The sequence below is a fragment of the Plecotus auritus genome, assembly GCF_963455305.1.
Source record: "Plecotus auritus genome assembly, chromosome: 12".
NCBI lineage: Eukaryota > Metazoa > Chordata > Mammalia > Chiroptera > Vespertilionidae > Plecotus > Plecotus auritus.
In genome coordinates this window covers 25386485-25406177 of record NC_137778.1, presented here as the reverse complement: position 1 = coordinate 25406177, position 19693 = coordinate 25386485, and the positions used below count along the sequence as shown (strand labels likewise).

The 19693-nt window shown below is 38.3% G+C and overlaps 1 protein-coding gene across 3 annotated transcripts in view; it reads left to right on the top strand.

The window, feature by feature from the left end:
- RABGAP1L (RAB GTPase activating protein 1 like) overlaps positions 1-19693 on the top strand; it is a 516407-nt gene that overhangs the window by 155649 nt on the left and 341065 nt on the right. For all 3 annotated transcript variants that reach the window (XM_080648354.1, XM_080648353.1, XM_080648355.1), the window contains exon 12: positions 16112-16205. In XM_080648354.1, coding sequence (XP_080504480.1) covers positions 16112-16205 — 94 coding nt within the window. The remainder of the gene's footprint in view (positions 1-16111; positions 16206-19693) is intronic.

Sequence of the window (19693 nt, the reverse complement as noted above, 5' to 3'; positions counted from 1 at the left end):
GTGACTTCAAGCGAAACGATGTATAATGAAACAAATTTACCATGGGCTAGTTGCTATAAAGGAGAGTTGAGTTCCTGTGGTATCTCATCAACATTATAACAAAATGATGTTGAGCGATAAGACTATGTTATTCGAGGACCTGCTGTATTTAGTTACTTGTAACATGGATAGTAAGTTACAAGAAGGCAACAGATGGGGAGTACAGTATGACCTCCTTTAGGATACATGCTTAATTGTAAAATACCAGATTCACAGTACTAATAGGTAAGCTTTACTCTTGGTTGTACCTTTTATGTTTAGTATATTCTGAATTTTTTGTTTTTGTATTTGGTTTGGCTATGCTATGTAAAAAAAAAAAAAAGGATTTTTTTCTTGGTTTTTGAAATGATCTTAATTAGAGCATCTCAAGTTTCATGAGTTGATTTTGTTTTTCATAGAAAATATGTTTGAAAGGAAATATGAGAAGTAGCAAGAAAAAAAGAGAAGCATGCTAGAGTTAGTGTTTCCTCAGATAAGTTTCATGATAGACATCCATCTTTCTCATTTAGTATTTAAGTGTGCCTAAACAATTTGGTAATTTGCAGGCTACGACTGTACTCTTGGTTGTTTTGGCAACTCCCAAATGTGTACTTAATTCAGACTATCATAAATGGATGATCCAGTAGAAAAAGTACATCTTACTATCATAAATATAGTTTTAATATTGTTATATAAGCTTTTTCGGGGAGGATTGATTTTCAGTGTTAATATGATGTAGAATTTTTGGTAAGAAAATCAACCTTGACAATTTTATCCAAAAGTTTAAAAAATATAAATATATATTATATAAAGTTTAAGTTTTAACTTTATAGTAAATATAAGATTGTGAATATAGTAAATATGAGTTGTAAATTTTATATTGTATGCATTTAGAGTTAAGTGTTGATTTTAAAATGCTTCTATGTGGTTATTAAGCTTTTATAGGTTTGGTTGTTTTTGGTGTTCTTTTATTATTATTCTTATTTTGGTGTTTTTGTTTTTATGCTAGTGTCAAATTTGGTTTATTTAGTTCTTTGTAGATATACTATCTATATTTTCTGAAACATTAATGTAAAGATTCATTATCAAGAATTGCCCTGACCGGTTTGGCTCAGTGGATAGAGCGTTGGCCTGTGGACTGAAAGGTCCCAGGTTCGATTCCGGTCAAGGGTATGTACCTTGGTTGTGGGCACATCCCTAGTAGGAGATGTGCAGGAGGCAGCTGATCGATGTTTCTAACTCTCTATCCCTCTCCCTTCCTCTCTGTAAAAAAATCAATAAAATATATATAAAAAAAGAATTAAGGGATCATGTTTCCCTTTATATATTTTTTTCTAATTTGTTAAAAATATTCATTTCAGAAGTTAGAAAATTTATTTTGAATTAACCAGTACCCCATAGAAAGTTATCCCTAGTTCTTTCTTAATTAGTGCTATTTTCATGTCATTCCAGAATGCACGCAGCTGTCCTTCCTCATCTTTCTAACTTCAGTGTGATTAAATGCCTCACATTTCCCAACCCCAAAATTCTCCTGATTGCCAGCTAATGTGATGCTTCTTTGCCAGGCTTCGTGCTTCAAACTTCTTGAAAAATGGAGATTAAGATTAATGTATAATTTATCTTAGAGACATTGTTACAAGGCTGCCTTTGTAATTTCCCTGTCAACACAGGCTGAATAGGAAAGGATATTAGAAAATAAGAGGGAGGTTGAATTAAGTAAAATATGTTATGCAAAATCTTGGATTATCCCTGAGGCTGGTGCTACCTCAAGTTTGGGTGAAAGCTCATGTTTCTCATCAATATTCAGAGTTCACATTATATACCAAGTTGTTTTTATTTGAAATTCTTGAAGTTTTACTGAAATGGAATTTCCTCACTATTCAGTAAAGTCCCATTCTCCTAACTTAATTTAATCCATAGAATAATTGGGAATCAAGGGGAAAGATCTTTGGTATCTAAAGTTTTAAGATAATACAAAATTTCATTCCTTCATATCTTTTTTAAGGGAAATAATTATCTCATGACCTGATGATTTTTTGTTTTGTCTTATTGAAATATATTTCAAATGTATAGAAATCTTACATATTTACATACAAAGCTGTCATCTATATATATAAAAGCCTAAGCCAGTGGTCGGCAAACTCATTAGTCAACAGAGCGGCAAACTGTGGCTCGCGAGCCGCATGTGTCTCGCGAGCCGCAGTTTGCCAACCACTACCGGACGACCGGACGACCAGCTGGTAGCTATGATGTGCACTGACCACCAGGGGGCAGATGTTCAACACAGGAGCTGCCCCCTGGTGGTCATTGCACTCCCACAGCGGGAGTGCCTCTCAGCTGACAGATGGGCGCCAGATGCCAGGCTGATGGCTGGTGAGCACAGCTGCAGTGGTGCGAGCCTTTCCCCGGACACTCCCCCTACATGCCTCAGTGGCGGCAGCGGCAGGCGCAGTGGGGCCGAGATGAGTGGGAGAGGCACAGCGCCCAGCCCAGGCTTGGGCTCCTTCCTGGCCGCTGCCACTTCCCACACTACTTCATGCTGTGCAGGATCCACGTGGATAGTGGGCTGGAGTCCGATGAGCTGGTGGGTAAGGCTGGGCTGTGGTGGCTGGGAGGTCCACTGATCCCCGCAGGCTAGGCTGAGGGACAAATCCGTGCACGGGCCGCAAATCTATCTATATATATAAAGAGGTAATATGCTAATTGATCCTAACGGTGTCCCAGTCACACGCGACCGGAGCTGGTGGGCAGGGATGGGGATGGGGATGGGGACTTCCCCAGTGCTAACGTCATGCTGCCTAGGAGGCAGAGGCCACTCCCCACGACAGAGGCATGCACAGGCAGGAGCTGGTGGGCAGGGGATGGGGGCGGGGACTTCTGCCTCCAGCGGAGGCGCGTGCAGGCCTGCCCAGTGCTAAGTCATGCTGCCTGCATGCGTATCTGCCCAGCGCTGAGGTAAAGCTGCCTGCCTGTGTCCCTGACCTGGGACGTGGCATTGCCTTCTTGCATCCCGGCCCAGCGCTGAGTTGAAGCTGCCTTTCAGACTATAACTTCAGCCATCGAAGATCAAGCTGTACACCCCAAATGCTTTTTCTTGGATGGTCCAGGTGGTAGTGGAAAAACATCTTTATAAAGTTTTAATACATTATATTAGAGGTCGTGGTGATACTGTTTTACCCACAGCATCTACAGGAATTACTGCAAATTTACTTCTTGGTGGAAGAACCGTTCATTCCCAATAGAGATTACCAATTCCATTAAATTAAACTTCAATTTCTAGACTCGATATAAAGAGTGAAGTTGCTAAAACCATTAAAAAGGCCAAACTTCTCATTATTGATGAATGCACCATGGCATCCAGTCATGCTATAAATGCCATAGGCAGATTACTAAGAGAAATTATGAATTTGGATGTTGCATTTGGTGGGAAAGTTCTCCTTCTTGGAGGGAATTTTCGACAACGTCTCAGTATTGTACCGCATGTATGAGATCAGCCATAGTAGAAACAAGTTTAAAGTACTGTAATGTTTGGGGATGTTTCAGAAAGTTGTCTCTTAAAACAAATATGAGATCAGAGGATTCTGCTTATAGTGAATGGTTAGTAAAACTTGGAGATGGCAAACTTGATAGCAGTTTTCATTTAGAAATGGATATTATTGAAATCCCCTGTGAAATGATTTGTAATGGATCTATTATTGAAGCTACCTTTGGAAATAGTATATCTATAGATAATATTAAAAATACATATAAACGTGCAATTCTTTGTCCAAAAAATGAGCACGTTGAAAAATTAAATGAAGAAATTGTGGATATACTTGGTAGAGATTTTCACACATATTTGATGATTCCATTGATTCAACAGATGATGCTGAAAAGGAAAATTTTCCCATCAAATTTCTTAACAGTATTACTCCTTCAGGAATGCCGTGTCATAAATTAAAATTTAAAGTGGGTGCAATCATCATGATACTGAGAAATCTTAATAGTAAATGGGGTATTTGTGATGATACTAGATTTATTATCAAAAGATTACGACTTAACATTATCAAAGCTGTAAGGATCTGCAGAGGAAGAGGTTGTTCTGATTCTAAGAATTGATTTGTCCACATCTGACACTGGCCTCCCATTTAAATTAATTCGACGACAGTTTCCCGTGATGCCCACATTTGCGATGACTATTAATAAATCACAAGGACAAACTCTAGACAGAGTAGGAATATTCCTACCTGAACCCGTTTTTGGACATGGTCAGTTATATGTTGCTTTCTCTCGAGTTGGAAGAGCATGTGATGTTACAGTTAAAGTTGTAAATACTTCATCAAAAGGGAAATTAGTCAAGCACTCTGAAAGTGTTTTCACTCTTAATGTGGTATACAGGGAGATATTAGAATAAATTTAATCACTTTATCAGTCATTGTTTGCATCACTGTTGTTTTTATATCATGTTTTTGTTGTTTTTATATCATGTCTTTGTTGTTATATCATTTTGTTATTTATTTATTAATACATTTATATATTATTTTCATATACATTTTACTTATTTCCTTTCATCTCTGACACTTCTATTATAGAGAAAGGGCAAATAGCAATATTAAAATATTTCCTCTAATTAATTCCTTTTTAATGTGCATGAATTTTGTGCACCGGGCCACTAGAATATATATTAAAGCCTAAATGACCGAATGACCAAACAACCGAATGACCAAATGACCGGTTGCTATGATGCGCACTGACCACCAGGGGGCAGACGCTCAACACAGGAGCTGCCCCCTGGTGGTCAGTGCGCTCCCACAGTCAACCTCCCCTCGGCCAGTCAACCTCCCATGGTCTCTCCTCTCCCTCCCCCCCTAGCCAACCTCCCACGGCCCCTTCCCCTGGCCAGCCAACCTCCTGCAGCCCCTTCCCCCTGCTGGCCGGCCCCCATCAGCCCTGATCACTGGCCAGGCCGAGGGACCCCACCCGTGCATGAATTTGTGCACTGGACCTCTAGTATTATAAATAAAGTTATACAGGAACCCTTTTTTGAAGATTGGAAGGCTTAATTTGATTTTATAAATGTCTTTGTTGATAGTAGGGCTGACCTTTAAATGATGGATAAGTAATCTTTGTACTTGAAAGGTCAATGCAACTGTCTAAATGCCACACAGTTTTTATATAGAATCGACTTGATTTTATTTATCTCTCTATTAACGTTTTTATGTGTAACTATATTTTACTAAGTGCTTTAGTAAAGCATGTGTTTGAAAAGGTTGTCTAGATCCATTATGCTAAGAAGAAGATAAAACTTTATTAACAATGACTTATCAATAGTATTTTAAATAGTAGCCTAATAAAAGGAAGAGATTGATTGGAAACAGACTGGAGTTCTTAAAATAATTATTGTTGTTGACAAATGATGAACAGAATGTAATAAAAAACATCAAGGGGATTTTTCTTTGAGATAAACTTATAATAATAATGTTCTGGTTTTCCCTAGAAAATATTGTTGATAGGTTTGTCATTTCAGTTTTTCCAAGTACACAAATCAACTAAAATGTTTTTTGACTGAGAAAATCATTTATTTAATCAAATCTTTGGGACATTTAAATAAATTAACAGAACTATTGAAAAACTGTCTGTAAAGCCAGTCACAGATTTATGATTTGGGTAGATAAGCAGCTTTCTATTGCTTAGACAACAAACACACAAAAAATATGGAGTCTACTTTCTCTTAATGTTTAAAAATGTAAATAAATATAAAATGGACCCCTACTGCCCATGAACTCTAATTCTCAGGAGAAATATGTATCCATTTCTAAAAGGAACATTGTGTATATCCTGCTTGGCAACTTGCTTTTTTCATTAAACAATTTACTATGTACACTACATTAAATGATTTCTCACTCTTTTTAATTGCATATACTACTAGTACTCTTTGGCATGAATATAGCTTAATTTACGTTTCCACTTCTCCTTTGAGGGTTTTAAGAGCAATTTCCATTTTTCTTTCTTGCTATTGCAAATATTGTAAAGAACAGCCTTCCTTGTGCATATATTCCGACGCACACACACGGATGTCTAGATCGATCTCTTGAGCTGTGCCCGACCTGGTTGTTGATAGGATGACTAAATTGCTCTCTAGAAAGACTGCAAATGTATGCCCGCCTCGCACCCTCTCTCCTTTGTGCCTTTACCAACAGCAGATATTATCAGTCTTTTAAATCTTTACCACTCTGATTAGGGACAAGTAGTGTCTCATTTTATTCTCATTTCCTTGATTACAAAGTGAGGTTGAGCAATTTTTATATATTTGTTAGGTAGTAAATTTTAAATTTGTAAGTGCCTATTATGACTCTTACACTTCATTTTCACTGCTCTTCCTATCAGAGATTTAATATTTCATAATACCTACAGTTAAATTCTAAACATCTCATTAGGTTTGCACATCTGCCTGCATGTTAGTCTAAAAGGGCGTCAGGAAGACAGTGAGCATTGCTTTTGCAATAGTGTCGGAAGGAATCATGAAAAACCCCTCCTCCTTTCCACTCATACCCACACCTTTGGATTTTTATGTGTTAAAAGTTGTATAATGTTTTGGGATCCCAGCATACCATGGATATACAGATCAAAACTCCTAGGAAACAAGAAATAACTCACGTTATTTGATGAGAGGGAATTTACCTTTCCTTCTGACAATGGTCAGCAAACTCATTAGTCAACAGAGTGGCAAAACGCGGCTCGTGAGCTGCATGTGGCTCGCGAGCCACACATTGCTGACCACTGCCTTAGGATTCTCTCCCCTCCTCCCAGAAGTTCGCTGGTGCCTTCTCTGTCACACTGTGGTCACTCAGGCCTGCTTCCTCTTTGACCAGGACCTACTTTTCTTGGCGTGATGGTCATAAATCGAATCACATGTACTTATGCTAGATTAAGACATCTTTTTTTTTTTTTGAGTTTTTGTGTTTTTATTTTATTTTTTTAAATTTCTTTATTGATTAAGGTATTACATATGTGTCCTTATTCCCCCATTACCCCCCACCTCCCATTTATGCCCCCACCCCCCTGTTGTCTGTGTCCATTGATTAGGCTTATATGCATGCATATAAGTCCTTTGGTTGATCTCTAGCCCTTACCCCCACCATCCCCTACCTACCCTGAGTTTTGACGTTCTGATTGATGTTTCTCTGTCTCTGGATCTATTTTTGTTCATCAGTTTATGTTGTTCATTATATTCCACAAATGAGTGAGATCATGTGATATTTATTTATCTTTCTCTGCCTGGCTTATTTCACTTAGCATAATGTTCTCCATCTTCATCCATGCTGTTGTAAATGGTAGGAGTTCCTTCCTTTTTTTACTGCAGCGTAGTATTCCATTGTGTAGATGTACCACAGTTTTTAATCCACTCATCTGCTGATGGGCACTTAGGCTGTTTCCAAATCTTAGCTATGGTGAATTGTGCTGCTATGAACGTAGGGGTGCATATATCCTTTCTGATTCGTGTTTCTAGTTTCTTGGGATATATTGCTAGAAGTGGGATCACTGGGTCAAATGGGAGTTCCATTTTTAGTTTTTTTTAAAAAATATATTTTATTGATTTTTTACAGAGAGGAATAGAGAGTTAGAAACATTGATGAGAGGGAAACATCGATCAGCTGCCTCCTGCAACACCCCCTACTGGGGATGTGCACACAACCAAGGTAAATGCCCTTGACCGGAATAGAACCTGGGACCCTTCAGTCCACAGGCCAACGCTTTATCCACTGAGCCAAACCCGGTTAGGGCCATTTTTAGTTTTTTGAGGAAACTCCATACTGTTCTCCATAGTGGCTGCACCAGTCTGCATTCCCACCAGCAGTGCACGAGGGTTCCTTTTTCTCCACATCCTCACCAGCACTTGTCATTTGTTGATTTGTTGATAATAGCCATTCTGACAGGTGTGAGATGGTACTGCATTGTTGTTTTGATTTGCATCTCTCTGATGATTAGGGACTTTGAGCAGGTTTTCATATGTCTCTTGGCCTTCCTCTGTCTTCTTTCCAAAAGTGTCTATTTAGATCAGTTGCCCATTTTTTGATTGGGTTGTTTATCTTCTTTTTGTTAAGCTGCATGAGTTCCCTGTAAATGTTGGAGATTGAACCCTTATCGTTGATATCATTGGCAAATATGTTCTCCCATGCAGTGGGCTTTCTTGTTGTTTTATTGATGGTCTCCTTTGCTGTGCGAAAGCTTTTTATTTTGATGTAGTCCCATTTGTTTATTTTCTCATTAGTTTCAATTGCCCTAGGAGCAGTATCAGTGAAGAAATTGCTTCGGCATATGTCAGAGATTTTTCTGCCTGTGGATTTCTCTAGTATTTTTATGGTTTCCCGTCTTATGTTTAAGTCCTTGATCCATTTTGAGTTTATTTTTGTGTATGGTGTAAGTTGGTGGTCTAGTTTCATTTTTTTGCATGTATCTGTCCAATTTTCCCAACACCATTTATTGAAGAGACTGTCTTGACTCCATTGTATGTTCATGCCTCCTTTGTCAAATATTAATTGAGCATAGTGATTTGGGTCAATTTCTGGGTTCTCTATTCTATTCCATTGATCTATATGTCTGTTCTTGTGCCAGTACCAGGCAGTTTTGAGAACAGTAGCTTTGTAATACAGCTTGATATCTGGTATTGAGATCCCGCCTACCTTGTTCTTTTTTCTCAGGATTGCTGTAGCTATTTGGGGTCTTTTTTTATTCCAGATGAATTTTTGGAGAGTTCTTTTTAGGTCTGTGAAATATGCCGTTGGTATTTTAATGGGAAGTGCATTGAATTTATAGATTGCTTTGGGTAGTATGGACATTTTGATGATGTTGATTCTACCAGTTCATGAACACGGTATGTTCTTCCATCTGTTTACGTCTTTATCTCTTTTTTCAGTGTCGTGTAGTTTTCCGCGTATAGGTCTTTTACCTCCTTAGTTAAGTTTATTCCTAGGTATCTTAATTTTTTTGGTGTGATTGTAAATGGGATTGCTTTTTTAATCTCTCTTTCTATAAGTTCATTGTTGGTGTATAGAAATGCCATAGATTTCTTGGCATTAATTTTGTATCCTGCTACCTTGCCAAATTTATTTATTAAGTCTAATAATTTTTTTGATGGAGTCTTTAGGGCTTTCTATGTACAGTATCATGTCATCTGCAAATAAGGACAGTTTTACTTCTTCTTTTCCAATTTTGATGCCTTTTATTTCTTCTTCTTGTCTAATTGCAATGGCTAGTACTTCCATCACTATGTCGAACAGGAGTGGTGAGAGTGGGCATCCCTGTCTTGTTCCTGTTCTTAGGGGAAATGGTTTTAGTTTTTGTCCATTGAGTATGATGTTAGCTGTGGGTTTATCATATATGGCTTTTTTTATGTTGAGGTATGATCCTTCTATTTTCACCTTGCTGAGAGTTTTGTCAAGAAAGGGTGTTGGATTTTGTCAAATGCTTTTTCGGCATCAATTGATATGACTGTGTGATTTTTATCTCTCAATTTGTTTATGTGATGTATCACGTTTATTGATTTGCGAATATTGTACCATCCTTGCATCCCTGGGATAAATCCTACTTGGTCATGGTGTATGATCTTTCTGATGTACTGCTGGATCCGATTTGCTAGAATTTTGTTGAGGGTTTTGGCATTTATGTTCATGAGGGATATTGGCCTGTAATTCTCTTTCATTGTGTTATCTTTATCTTGTTTTGGTATTAGGGTGATGCTGGTTTCATAGAATGAGCTTGGAAGTGCTCTTTCATCTTGAATTTTTTGGAATAGTCTGAGGAGGATAGGTTTTAGTTCTTCCTTGAATGTTTGGTAAAGCTCACCTGTGAAGCCATCTGGCCACGGGCTTTTGTTTGCTGGAAGCTTTTTGATGACTGCTTCAATTTCTTCCATAGTTATCAGCCTATTGAGATTTTTAGAATCTTCCTGAGGAAGTTTTGTAAGGTTGTATTTTTCTAGGAATGTGTCCATTTCCTCCAGGTTGTCTAGTTTGTTAGAATAGAGTTGTTCATAGTATTTTTTAATAATCCATTGTATTTCTGTGGGGTCTGTTGTTATTTCTCCTCTTTCATTTCTGATTTTGTTTATTTGGGTCCTCTCTCTGTGCTTCTTGGTGAGCCTGGCTAGAGGTTCATCAATCTTGTTTATCCTTTCAAAGAACCAGCTCTTGGTTTCATTGATAGTTTGTATTGTTTTTTTGGTCTCTGTGTCATTCATTTCTGCTCTGATCTTTATTATTTCCTTCCTTCTGCTCACTGGGGGCTTTTCTTGTTGCTCTCTTTCTAATTCTTTGAGTTGTTGAGTTAGATGATTTATTACCACTTTTTCTTGTTTTTTGAGGTAGGCCTGTAGAGCTATGAACTTCCCTCTCAGGACTGCTTTCATTGTGTCCCATAGCATTTGCATTGTTGTGTTTTTATTGTCATTAGTCTCCAGGATGTTTTAAATTTCTTCTCTGATCTCCTTGATAACCCAATCATTTTTTAGTAGCACGTTATCCAGCTTCCAAGTGTTTCAATTTTTTGGAATGTTTTTATTGTAGTTTATTTCTAATATTATGCCATTGTGGTCTGAGAAAATGCTTGATATGATTTCAATCTTTTTGAATTTGGGGAGACTTTGTTTGTGACCCATTATGTGGTCTATTTTTGAAAATGTCCCATGTGCACTTGAGAAGAACGTATATTCCATGGCTTTGGGGTGAAATGCTCTGAAGATGTCAATTAGGTCCATCTGATCTAGTGAGTCATTTAGAATTGCTGTTTCTTTGCTGATTTTTGTCTAGAGGATTTATCCAGTGATGTCAGTGGTGTATTAAAGTCCCCTACTATGATTGTCTTGTTGTCGATCTCTCCCTTGATATCTTCCAGGAGTTTTTTTTATGTATTTGGGTGCTCCTGCATTGGGTGCATATATGTTTTGTTTATCAGAGTTATGTCCTCTTGTTGTATCAATCCCTTTATTATTATGAAGTGGCCTTCCTTATCTCTTGTTATGGCCTTTACTTTGAGGTCTATTTTGTCAGATATAAGTACTGCTACCCCAGCTTTTTTTTTTTTTCATTTCCATTTGCCTGAAAGATGTTTTTCCATCCCTTCACTTTCAGTCTGTATGAGTCCCTTTTTCTGAGGTGGGTCTCTTGTAGATAGCATATATATGGGTCGTGTTTTTTTATCCATTCAGCCACTTGATGTCTTTTGATTGGAGCATTTAGTCCATTTACATTTAAAGTTATTATTGAAAGGTACTTATTTGTAGCCATTTTTATTTTTTTGTGTCTGTGTTCCTTCTTACCTCTTTATTTCTTCTTTTTACACCAGTCCCTTTAGCATTTTTTGCATTGCTGGCTTGGTGGTGATAAACTCCCTTAGCGTTTTTTTGTCTGTAAAGCTCCTTATTTCCCCTTCAATTTTGAATGCTAACCTTGCTGGATAGAGTATTCTTGGATTCAGTCCCTTGGTTTGCATCACTTTGTAAATTTCCTTCCATTCTTTTCTGGCCTGATGTGTTTCTGTTGAGAAATCATTTGGTAATCTAATGGGAGCTCCCTTGTATGTAACTTTCTGTCTCTCTCTTGCAGCCTTTAAGATTCTCTCTTTGTCCTTAGATTAAGACATCTTAATCATGCTTCATCTGACTGAAGAAATGTAAATATTCCGGACACTGATCTCTAGTGAAATCTGGAGACCCTACACGTTGTCAGTGGTGTTAAGGTTTAGAAGGTGCCTAGAAGCATACAGACCTTGGAACTTATTTTTGTGATAGTCCTTGGAGACTGCTGCTGTGACGTGTTAATAGTAATAATCGGGGTTAACTTTTATTGAATATTTACACATGTCTGGGACTATCATCAACATTTTGTAGCTGTTCTCTGTGTTGCGAAGTGTGCCCTCTGGGCTTTATTCCCATAGGCACAGGTAGGTCTGCGAAGTTCAGAACCCTTGTGTCTAGGAGCACTTGCATGCTGACCCCCTAACCCACTTCCGCTGCCAACTTAGTGATTAGGATTCAGACTAAAAGATGGTAGTGACCACTGTGCTGGTCATGTACACATTCTGGTGGTGGTGATACCGCTGCATATTTTCTTTTTCTTTCTGTTTTTTTTTTTTTTTTTTTTTTTTTAGTATGAGAAACAGAGTTTATTCTTGTTTTATTGGAATTAACCAAGTACAAAGCAGGCATATTTTTTTCTGAGAAACTAAGTTCCTAAGCTAATAACCACCGCTGCATATTTTCAGTGAATCTTTGAATTAGAAGAGACCTTCTAATTCTGCTGCTTGTTATATGCAAGGCACTATATTTATGCTTAAGAATAGTTCCAGTCTTTAAGAACTTACAGTCTGGAAATAAATAAAATAAAATAAATTCAAGATGTTAAAGGTACAGACACTCAGAGGAAAACAGGTTGAATTCCAGTAGTTAGAATCTGGATTCCCTTGAAGGCTACACAAAGTAAGATTTCTGTTGAATATTTATAATGGTCATGTTATTCAGTTGAGGGGTTAAAACTGTCTAAGAAAACTTGAGTTTCATTCTCAGTACTTTTCTTGAGAAGAGGATGATACTTTGCATAAGTAGAATAATAAACCCGAATCATAGAATGATGCAACATATTGCCTTTCCTTTCACTGTGACTAGCAGCCATATTTTAGGGCAAAGAATAGAAGTATGGATTGTGGTTTGAATTCAGTGGAGTATCTGACCTTCATATAAGTCACGTTTTGTATGTTGGCCTTTATCACATTTTTTAAAAGGAAAGAAATATATTCTAAGTTATAAATGTACTCATAGGAGATTAATATATCAGATTATGAGAGCTTTTCAAATTGGAATAACATATGTAGAACAGCAATTCTCAATATATGGGAGTGCATTGTTACTTCAGAGGGCGTGCCCTTGGTTGAGAATTCACTGTGCACATTGAAGAATATAATTCCTGAGAATGGGCTACATATGTGAATGATAGAGAGGGAGAGCCACTGGTTATAGATCACTTATGCTGAGATTCTTTGCCCCTCCATCCACATGTGGATGTATGGAAGGCTTTTTGACTTCTGCAATACAATTTCATTTTGCCACCATTCATCTAATAAGTATGCAGAGGAAATGGAGCTTCTCTAGCCACAGTGAAGACCAAGAGGATACTTGACACTTGCCAGTGATCTCAGTTTTGAAGAGTCTGTACTACAGACTGTGAAAAATGTAGACAGTTGATATCCAGGATGTTCCTTTTAAAGGAAACATTAATGATTTATTCTTCTGTGTTTTTAAGCGGGATTCCTGGATCAGCTCAGATCATTAGAAAGCCATCTGTAGTTCAAGTTAGTTCCTCAGTAGGTTTTATCAAACTTACAAAAGTTTAATAAAATTTTAGTGGGCCAAGTGCTATGGACACAAAAATAAATAAGACACGACTCTTTTCTTCAAGGAGGTTATAGTCTAGTTGAAGAAAAAGACTCATAAGTAGCCAATTTTAGCAAAATGTAGTAAATGCAGTGATAAGATATGAACAGGGTATAATATTAACTGACTAAAAGGAACTTAGTTTGGCCTGTTTTTTCCATTCTTGGCTTTGGCTTTAGCATGTACTAGATGTTGGCACTTGGCACAGACTGGTACCTGCTAATGCCAAGCCCAGACTCCTTTAGAAATGTGGTAGGGAAAACTATATGGAGAGGTAGTATTTGACTCTGGATTCAAACTAAGATGGAATCCTATTTTTCTATTAGCAGGGTAATCATGGGCAAGTTACTTAATCTCTCTGTGCCTCTAGTTTTTTCATCTTCTAAGTGGGCAAACTAGTAGTGACTACCTCATTAGGTTGTTTAAAGGATGAAATGAGATAATGCCTGTAAAACTTAGAATAGTGCCTGGCATATAGATTTTATTTATTTATTTTAAATTTATCTATATTGTTGAAAGTATTACAGATGTCCCCTTTGTTTTTGTGTTGTTTTTTTTCCATTGACCCCTCCACCCTCTACCTGCCCCTTCCAGGCCTTCACCTCTCTGTTGTCTGAGTCCATGGGTTATGCATACATGCTTATAAGTTTCCCAGTTAATCACTTCCCCCAACCCCCTAACCCCTTCCTTTCCTCTGAAATTTATCAGTCTGTTCCATGCTTCTATGTCTCTGGTTCTATTTTATTCATCAGTTTATTTTGTTCATTAGATTCCACATATGAGTGAGATCATGTGATAATTATTTTTTTCTGACTGGCTTATTTCACTTAGCATAATACTCTCCAGGTCCATCCATGTTGTTGCAAATGGTAAGGGTTCTTTCTTTTTTACAGCTGTGTAGTGTTCCATTGTGTAGATGTACTACAGCTTTTTTATCCACTCATCTGCTAATGGACACTTGGGCTGTTTCCAAACCTTAGCTATTGTAAATTGTGCTGCTATGAACATAGGGGTGCATACATTCTTTCTTATTGGTGTTTCAGGTTTCTTAGTATATATTCCTAGAAATGGGATCACTGGATCAAATGGGAGTTCCATTTTTATTTTTTAAAGGAAACTCCATACTGTTTTCCACAGTGGCTGCACCAGTCTGCATTCCCACCAGCCGTGTACTAGGATTCCCTTTTCTCCACATCCTTATCAACACTTGTTTGTTGATATGTTGATGATAGCCATTCATACAGGTGTGAAGTGATATCTCATTGGCGTTTTAATTTGCATCTCTTGGATGATTAGTGACTTTGAACTTTTTCATATGCCTTTTGGCCTTTTATATGTTCACTTTGGAGAAGTGTCTATTTAGATCCTTTGCCCATTTTTAAATTGGATTGTTTGTCTTCCTTTTGTTAAGTTGTTTGAGTTTCCTCTATATTTTAGAAATTAACCCCTTATCGGATGTATCATTGGCAAATATGTTCTCCTATGCAATGGGCTCTCTTCATTTTGCTGATTGTTTCTTTTGCTCTGCAGAAGCTTTTTATTTTTATGTAGTTCCATTTATTTTCTCCTTAGTTTCCTTGGCCCTAGGAGATGTAGCTGTAAACATATTGCTACCAGAAATGTCTGAGATTTTGCTGCCTATGGTTTCTTCTAAGATTTTTATGGTTTCACGACTTATATTTAAGTCTTTTGTCCATTTTGAGTTTACTCTTGTGTATGGTATAAGTTGGTGGTCTAGTTTTATTTTTTTGTTTGCACCTGTCCAGTTTTCCCCACACCATTTATTGAAGAGACTGTCTTGACTGCATTGTATGCTCTTGCCTCCTTTGTCAAATATTAATTGAGTATAATGGCTTGGGTTGATTTCTGGGGTCACTGTTCTGTTGATCCACATGCCTGTTCGTGTGCCAGTACCAGGGTGTTTTGAGGACAGTAGCTTTGTAGTATAACTTGATATCTGGTATTGAGATTCCTCCAACTTTGTTGTTCTTTCTCAAGATTGCTGTGGCTATTTGGGGTCTTTTTTGGTTCCACATAAATTTTTGGAGTGTTTATTCTAGATCTGTAAAATATGCTGTTAGTATTTTAGTAGGGCTTGCCTTGAATCTGTAGATTGCTTTGGGTAGTATGGATATTTTAATAATGTTATTTCTACCAATCCATGAACACAGTTTGTTCTTCCACTTGTTTATATCTTCCTCTATCTCTTTTTCAGCATCCTATAGTTTTCAGGGTACAGGTCTTTTGCCTCCTTGGTCAAGTATATCCCTAAGTATCTTAATTTTTTTGTTGCTATGGTATATGGCAGTGGTTGGCAAACTCATTAGTCAACAAAGCCAAATATCAACAGTACAACGATTGAAATTTCTTTTGAGAGCCACATTTTTTAAACTTAAACTTCTTCTAACACCACTTCTTCAAAATAGATTCACCCAGGCTGTGGCATTTTGTGGAAGGGCCACACTCAAAGGGCCAAAGAGCCACATGTGGCCTGCGAGCCGCAGTTTGCCAACCACGGGTATATGGGATTGTTTTTTGTTTTTGTTTTTTTTGTTTCCATTTCTCAGAGTTCATTATTGATGTATAAAAATGCCATTGATTTCTGGGTGTTAATTTTATATCCTGCTGCATTGCTGAATTCATTTTTTCATAATGTTTGTTGCTTTTGTTTTTGTGTTTTTTCTGCAGAGAGTGATAATGAACTCTCAAGTGGAACAGGTGATGTATCTAAGGATTGTCCTGAGAAGATCCTGTATTCCTGGGGAGAATTGCTAGGAAGATGGTAAAAATTTATTTTTCTTATTGAAAATGTTTACATAATTGATGTTGAGTTAGATTTTATATTATACTAGGGGCCCAATGCATGAAATTCGTGCACTGGGATGGGGGGGGGGTTCCCTCAGCCTAACCTGCCCCCTCTCATAGTCCAGGAGCCCTCAGGGGATGTCCTATTAATGGCTTAGTCTGGCCTCCCTCTGTAGGAGGCAACTGGGCTGATCAGGGGAAGGCACCACCCCCATCACCACGCTGCTGCTGCCACTGCCAGCTGCCGCAGCCGCCAAGGTGTTTTCATGAACACAGATTCCAGTCGCTTCACCATGGAAAAATGTCTGTGTCCACTCTGGGCCTGCTCAAGCCGCACCACAGCGGCTTGGGCATGCACACCCCCGCCCTCCGCCCCGTCTGTGCTCACTCCGGGCCTGCTCAAGCTGCACCACAGTGGCTCAGCCAGGCCCCCCTGTCTGTGTCCCCGCTCACCAGCTCCTGCCTGCATGTGACTCCGTTGGGAGCGGCCTCCGCCTCCAAGGCAGTGTGACGATAGCGCTGGGCGGGCCTGCGCATGCCTCTGCTGGGGGCGGAAGCCTCCGCCCCTGTCCCCTCCCACCAGCTCCTGTGCGCAGTGCAGCCTGTTGACCAGACGTGACTGGGACACCATTAGGACCAATTAGCATATTACCTCTTTATATATATAGATAATTTGTTGTGTTAAAATATGTGTTCATATATCTTAACATTTTAATGAATTTTTAAAAACATAAAAGTTAAAATAAAATTCATAAATACTCTTTATGTTTAGCTAGGTCTTCCCCCAGTATGGTCTTATATAACTTACTTTTGAAAGACATATTTGCCTTATTATTTCTCCAGGCATAACATTGCTCAGAGCAGTCAGTTTTATGCTGTATGCCAACACACATAGATAGCATTATTAAAGGGTTACATTTTCTTTCTCTACTAAGACAGTTACCACAAAAAGGGGCTGTAGAGTTTAGAAATACTCATTTCATCACTGATTATAAACTATAACTCAGTCTGTTTTATTCTTTCTGACTATATTACTTTACATTTTGGGATTTTTTAATCTGGAACTATCAAAAAAAGGTACTCTGTTTATATTTGTTATAATTAAGTCTTTAAAAAAGATAATCATGAAGTCATATGCTGATAAAATAAATAATCTTGCCAATGAAAAGATTCTGCCATGTCAGTGTAGACATATGGAAAACACTACTTTTTAATTGAGTATAACATATCAGATTATGTGCATGCAGGTAGTCCAAGAGAAACTACAGAAAAGTTTTTAAAAAAATGTACAATAAAGTATAAGAACAATTAAACTACTTTTATCTTAAGAGTCAAATGAATGTTTTTTATCATGATCTCTTGTACATATCCTAAGAGACTCCAGAGTTAATTTGAAGATGTGTATTTATAGATCCAAGGGTTGTAAGGTTTATGACTTTTCATTATAAAATCTGGAGACTAGGTTTGTCAAATTCCTAACCAAAGTGTTGAGCCTATTATATTTGTAAGGAGATACCCTAAGAGGAAGAGAGGGCCTGCTGCCTCGCCTTTATTAAGCAAAGAAAATTTGATTTATCATACATGTACAAATATAAAAAGAACACATCCCAGAATTTGTTTAGCTCATTAATTCATAGGGAACCAATAAGATATTAGAACCAATCAAAATGAGGATTTGATTTAGAGATTTGTATTCTCCACCTGACAATACATTTGCATTGTATGAACAGGAATCACTTGAATAGCTAGGTACAAAAAACTTTTGCATTATTATCAGTTTTCTACATATTATCTTCTGTTTGCTGAGAGTTGTGAATTAGCCTATTCAAAGATAAATAAATACACCCCTATGGCATCAGATAATTCTCAGAAGCTCCAGCATTCCATTGAAAGGATATTCAGCAATCTCTTTAGTCCATAGTAAAAATTTTCCACAGTTTTCCCCTATATTATATCCAGAAGTTAATTTATTGTTGACCACCCTAAATTTATTTCACATGTTTTTACTGATTTTGTTTAGTGTTATTGTCCCTATTATTTTATGATGAACAGTTTTCAATTTAGATGGCCCTGAGTTAGTGTTAAAGTAGAACTATTCATGACACTTCTTAAAGACAGGTAGACTTCATCAAAGAGGGTGGGGCTATCTTGATACAGGTATAGGGATCACTGAAGTGGGTCTTGCAGTGGGGGAGAAAGATTGGGCTCAACTTCAAATACAGAAAAAAAAAAGTGTGAATTTACAGCCAGGGAGCAAGGTGGAGGTCAGTGGATGGAAAATTACTAAGCAGAAACCTCAGGGGTAATGTGGGATTCTGGCTAAACTGACCTAAAAAGTTTCTTGCTGAAGACAGATCAGCATGCTCAGACATCAGTGGGGGGTGTGGAAGATAAGGAACCAAATTAGAAATCAAGCTTGATCAGATATGGAGGATGGGGGATTTTGTTAAGGCATTCTCAATGTTTAACTCACCCTGGCACCTGGACCCCTGGTATCTGGTCCCTTTGTCCACCCATTACCCCTACTTTCCTTTTGGAACACATAGGTTCATCATTTAGAGGGCACAAAACAGATAGTCTGGGGGGTGGTGAATGCTGCTGGGATCCATTTGTCCTGCTGGTGCCCAGCACTGCATTCCTGTAGGTAAGGTCCCTGTTAAAACTCTAAACTGACAAGTTGGACTTGTCTGCATCATTCTTTGGCCTCTTGGCTTCGTGCGCATTTGGGGGCATGTTGATCCTGAGCCTGTGATCCACTTTCAGCTTCAGGGCCACTTCCCCCTATCCCCTGCCACACACACACTTAGCCAATTTGCCATCCTATATAATAAAACCCTAATATGCAAATCGACTGAATGGTGGAATGACTGGTCACTATGAACTGACCACCAGGGGGCAGACACTCAACATACGAGCTGCCCCCTGGTGGTCAGTGCGCTCCCACAGGGCGAGCGCTGCTCAGCCAGAAGCCGGCCTCACGGCTGGCGAGTGCAGCGGCGGTGGCGGGAACATTCACGGCAGCACTAAGGAGCAGTGAGCTGAGCGGTAGGGAGCAGCAAGCAGGCAGGTGGTAAGGAGCAAGGGGTCCTGGACTGCCAGAGGGCACAGGCCGGGCTGAGGGCCCCACCCCCCATCCCCAGTGCGTGAATTTCATGTACCAGGCCTCTAGTACAATCATCTCAGGAGATTCAGATGGTTCTTTTCATGCCTTGAAATGCTGCTTAGAAATATTTAGTTAATACACTCATTATAATGACTTAAGTTCATAGGGTGATTTATAAAAAAGTAAATGACAGGAAGAAAAACCTTTCCTTGATGGTGGAATAAGATGGTTCACCAATAAAGAAGATAAGATCAAGAAACATAGTCAAAGACATCACAGAGCTTAAACTCTATCATTATCTCATGCTCTTCCCCCATATCTCTCTTGACCCAGGCTTATACTTTATGTAAACTCAGTAATAT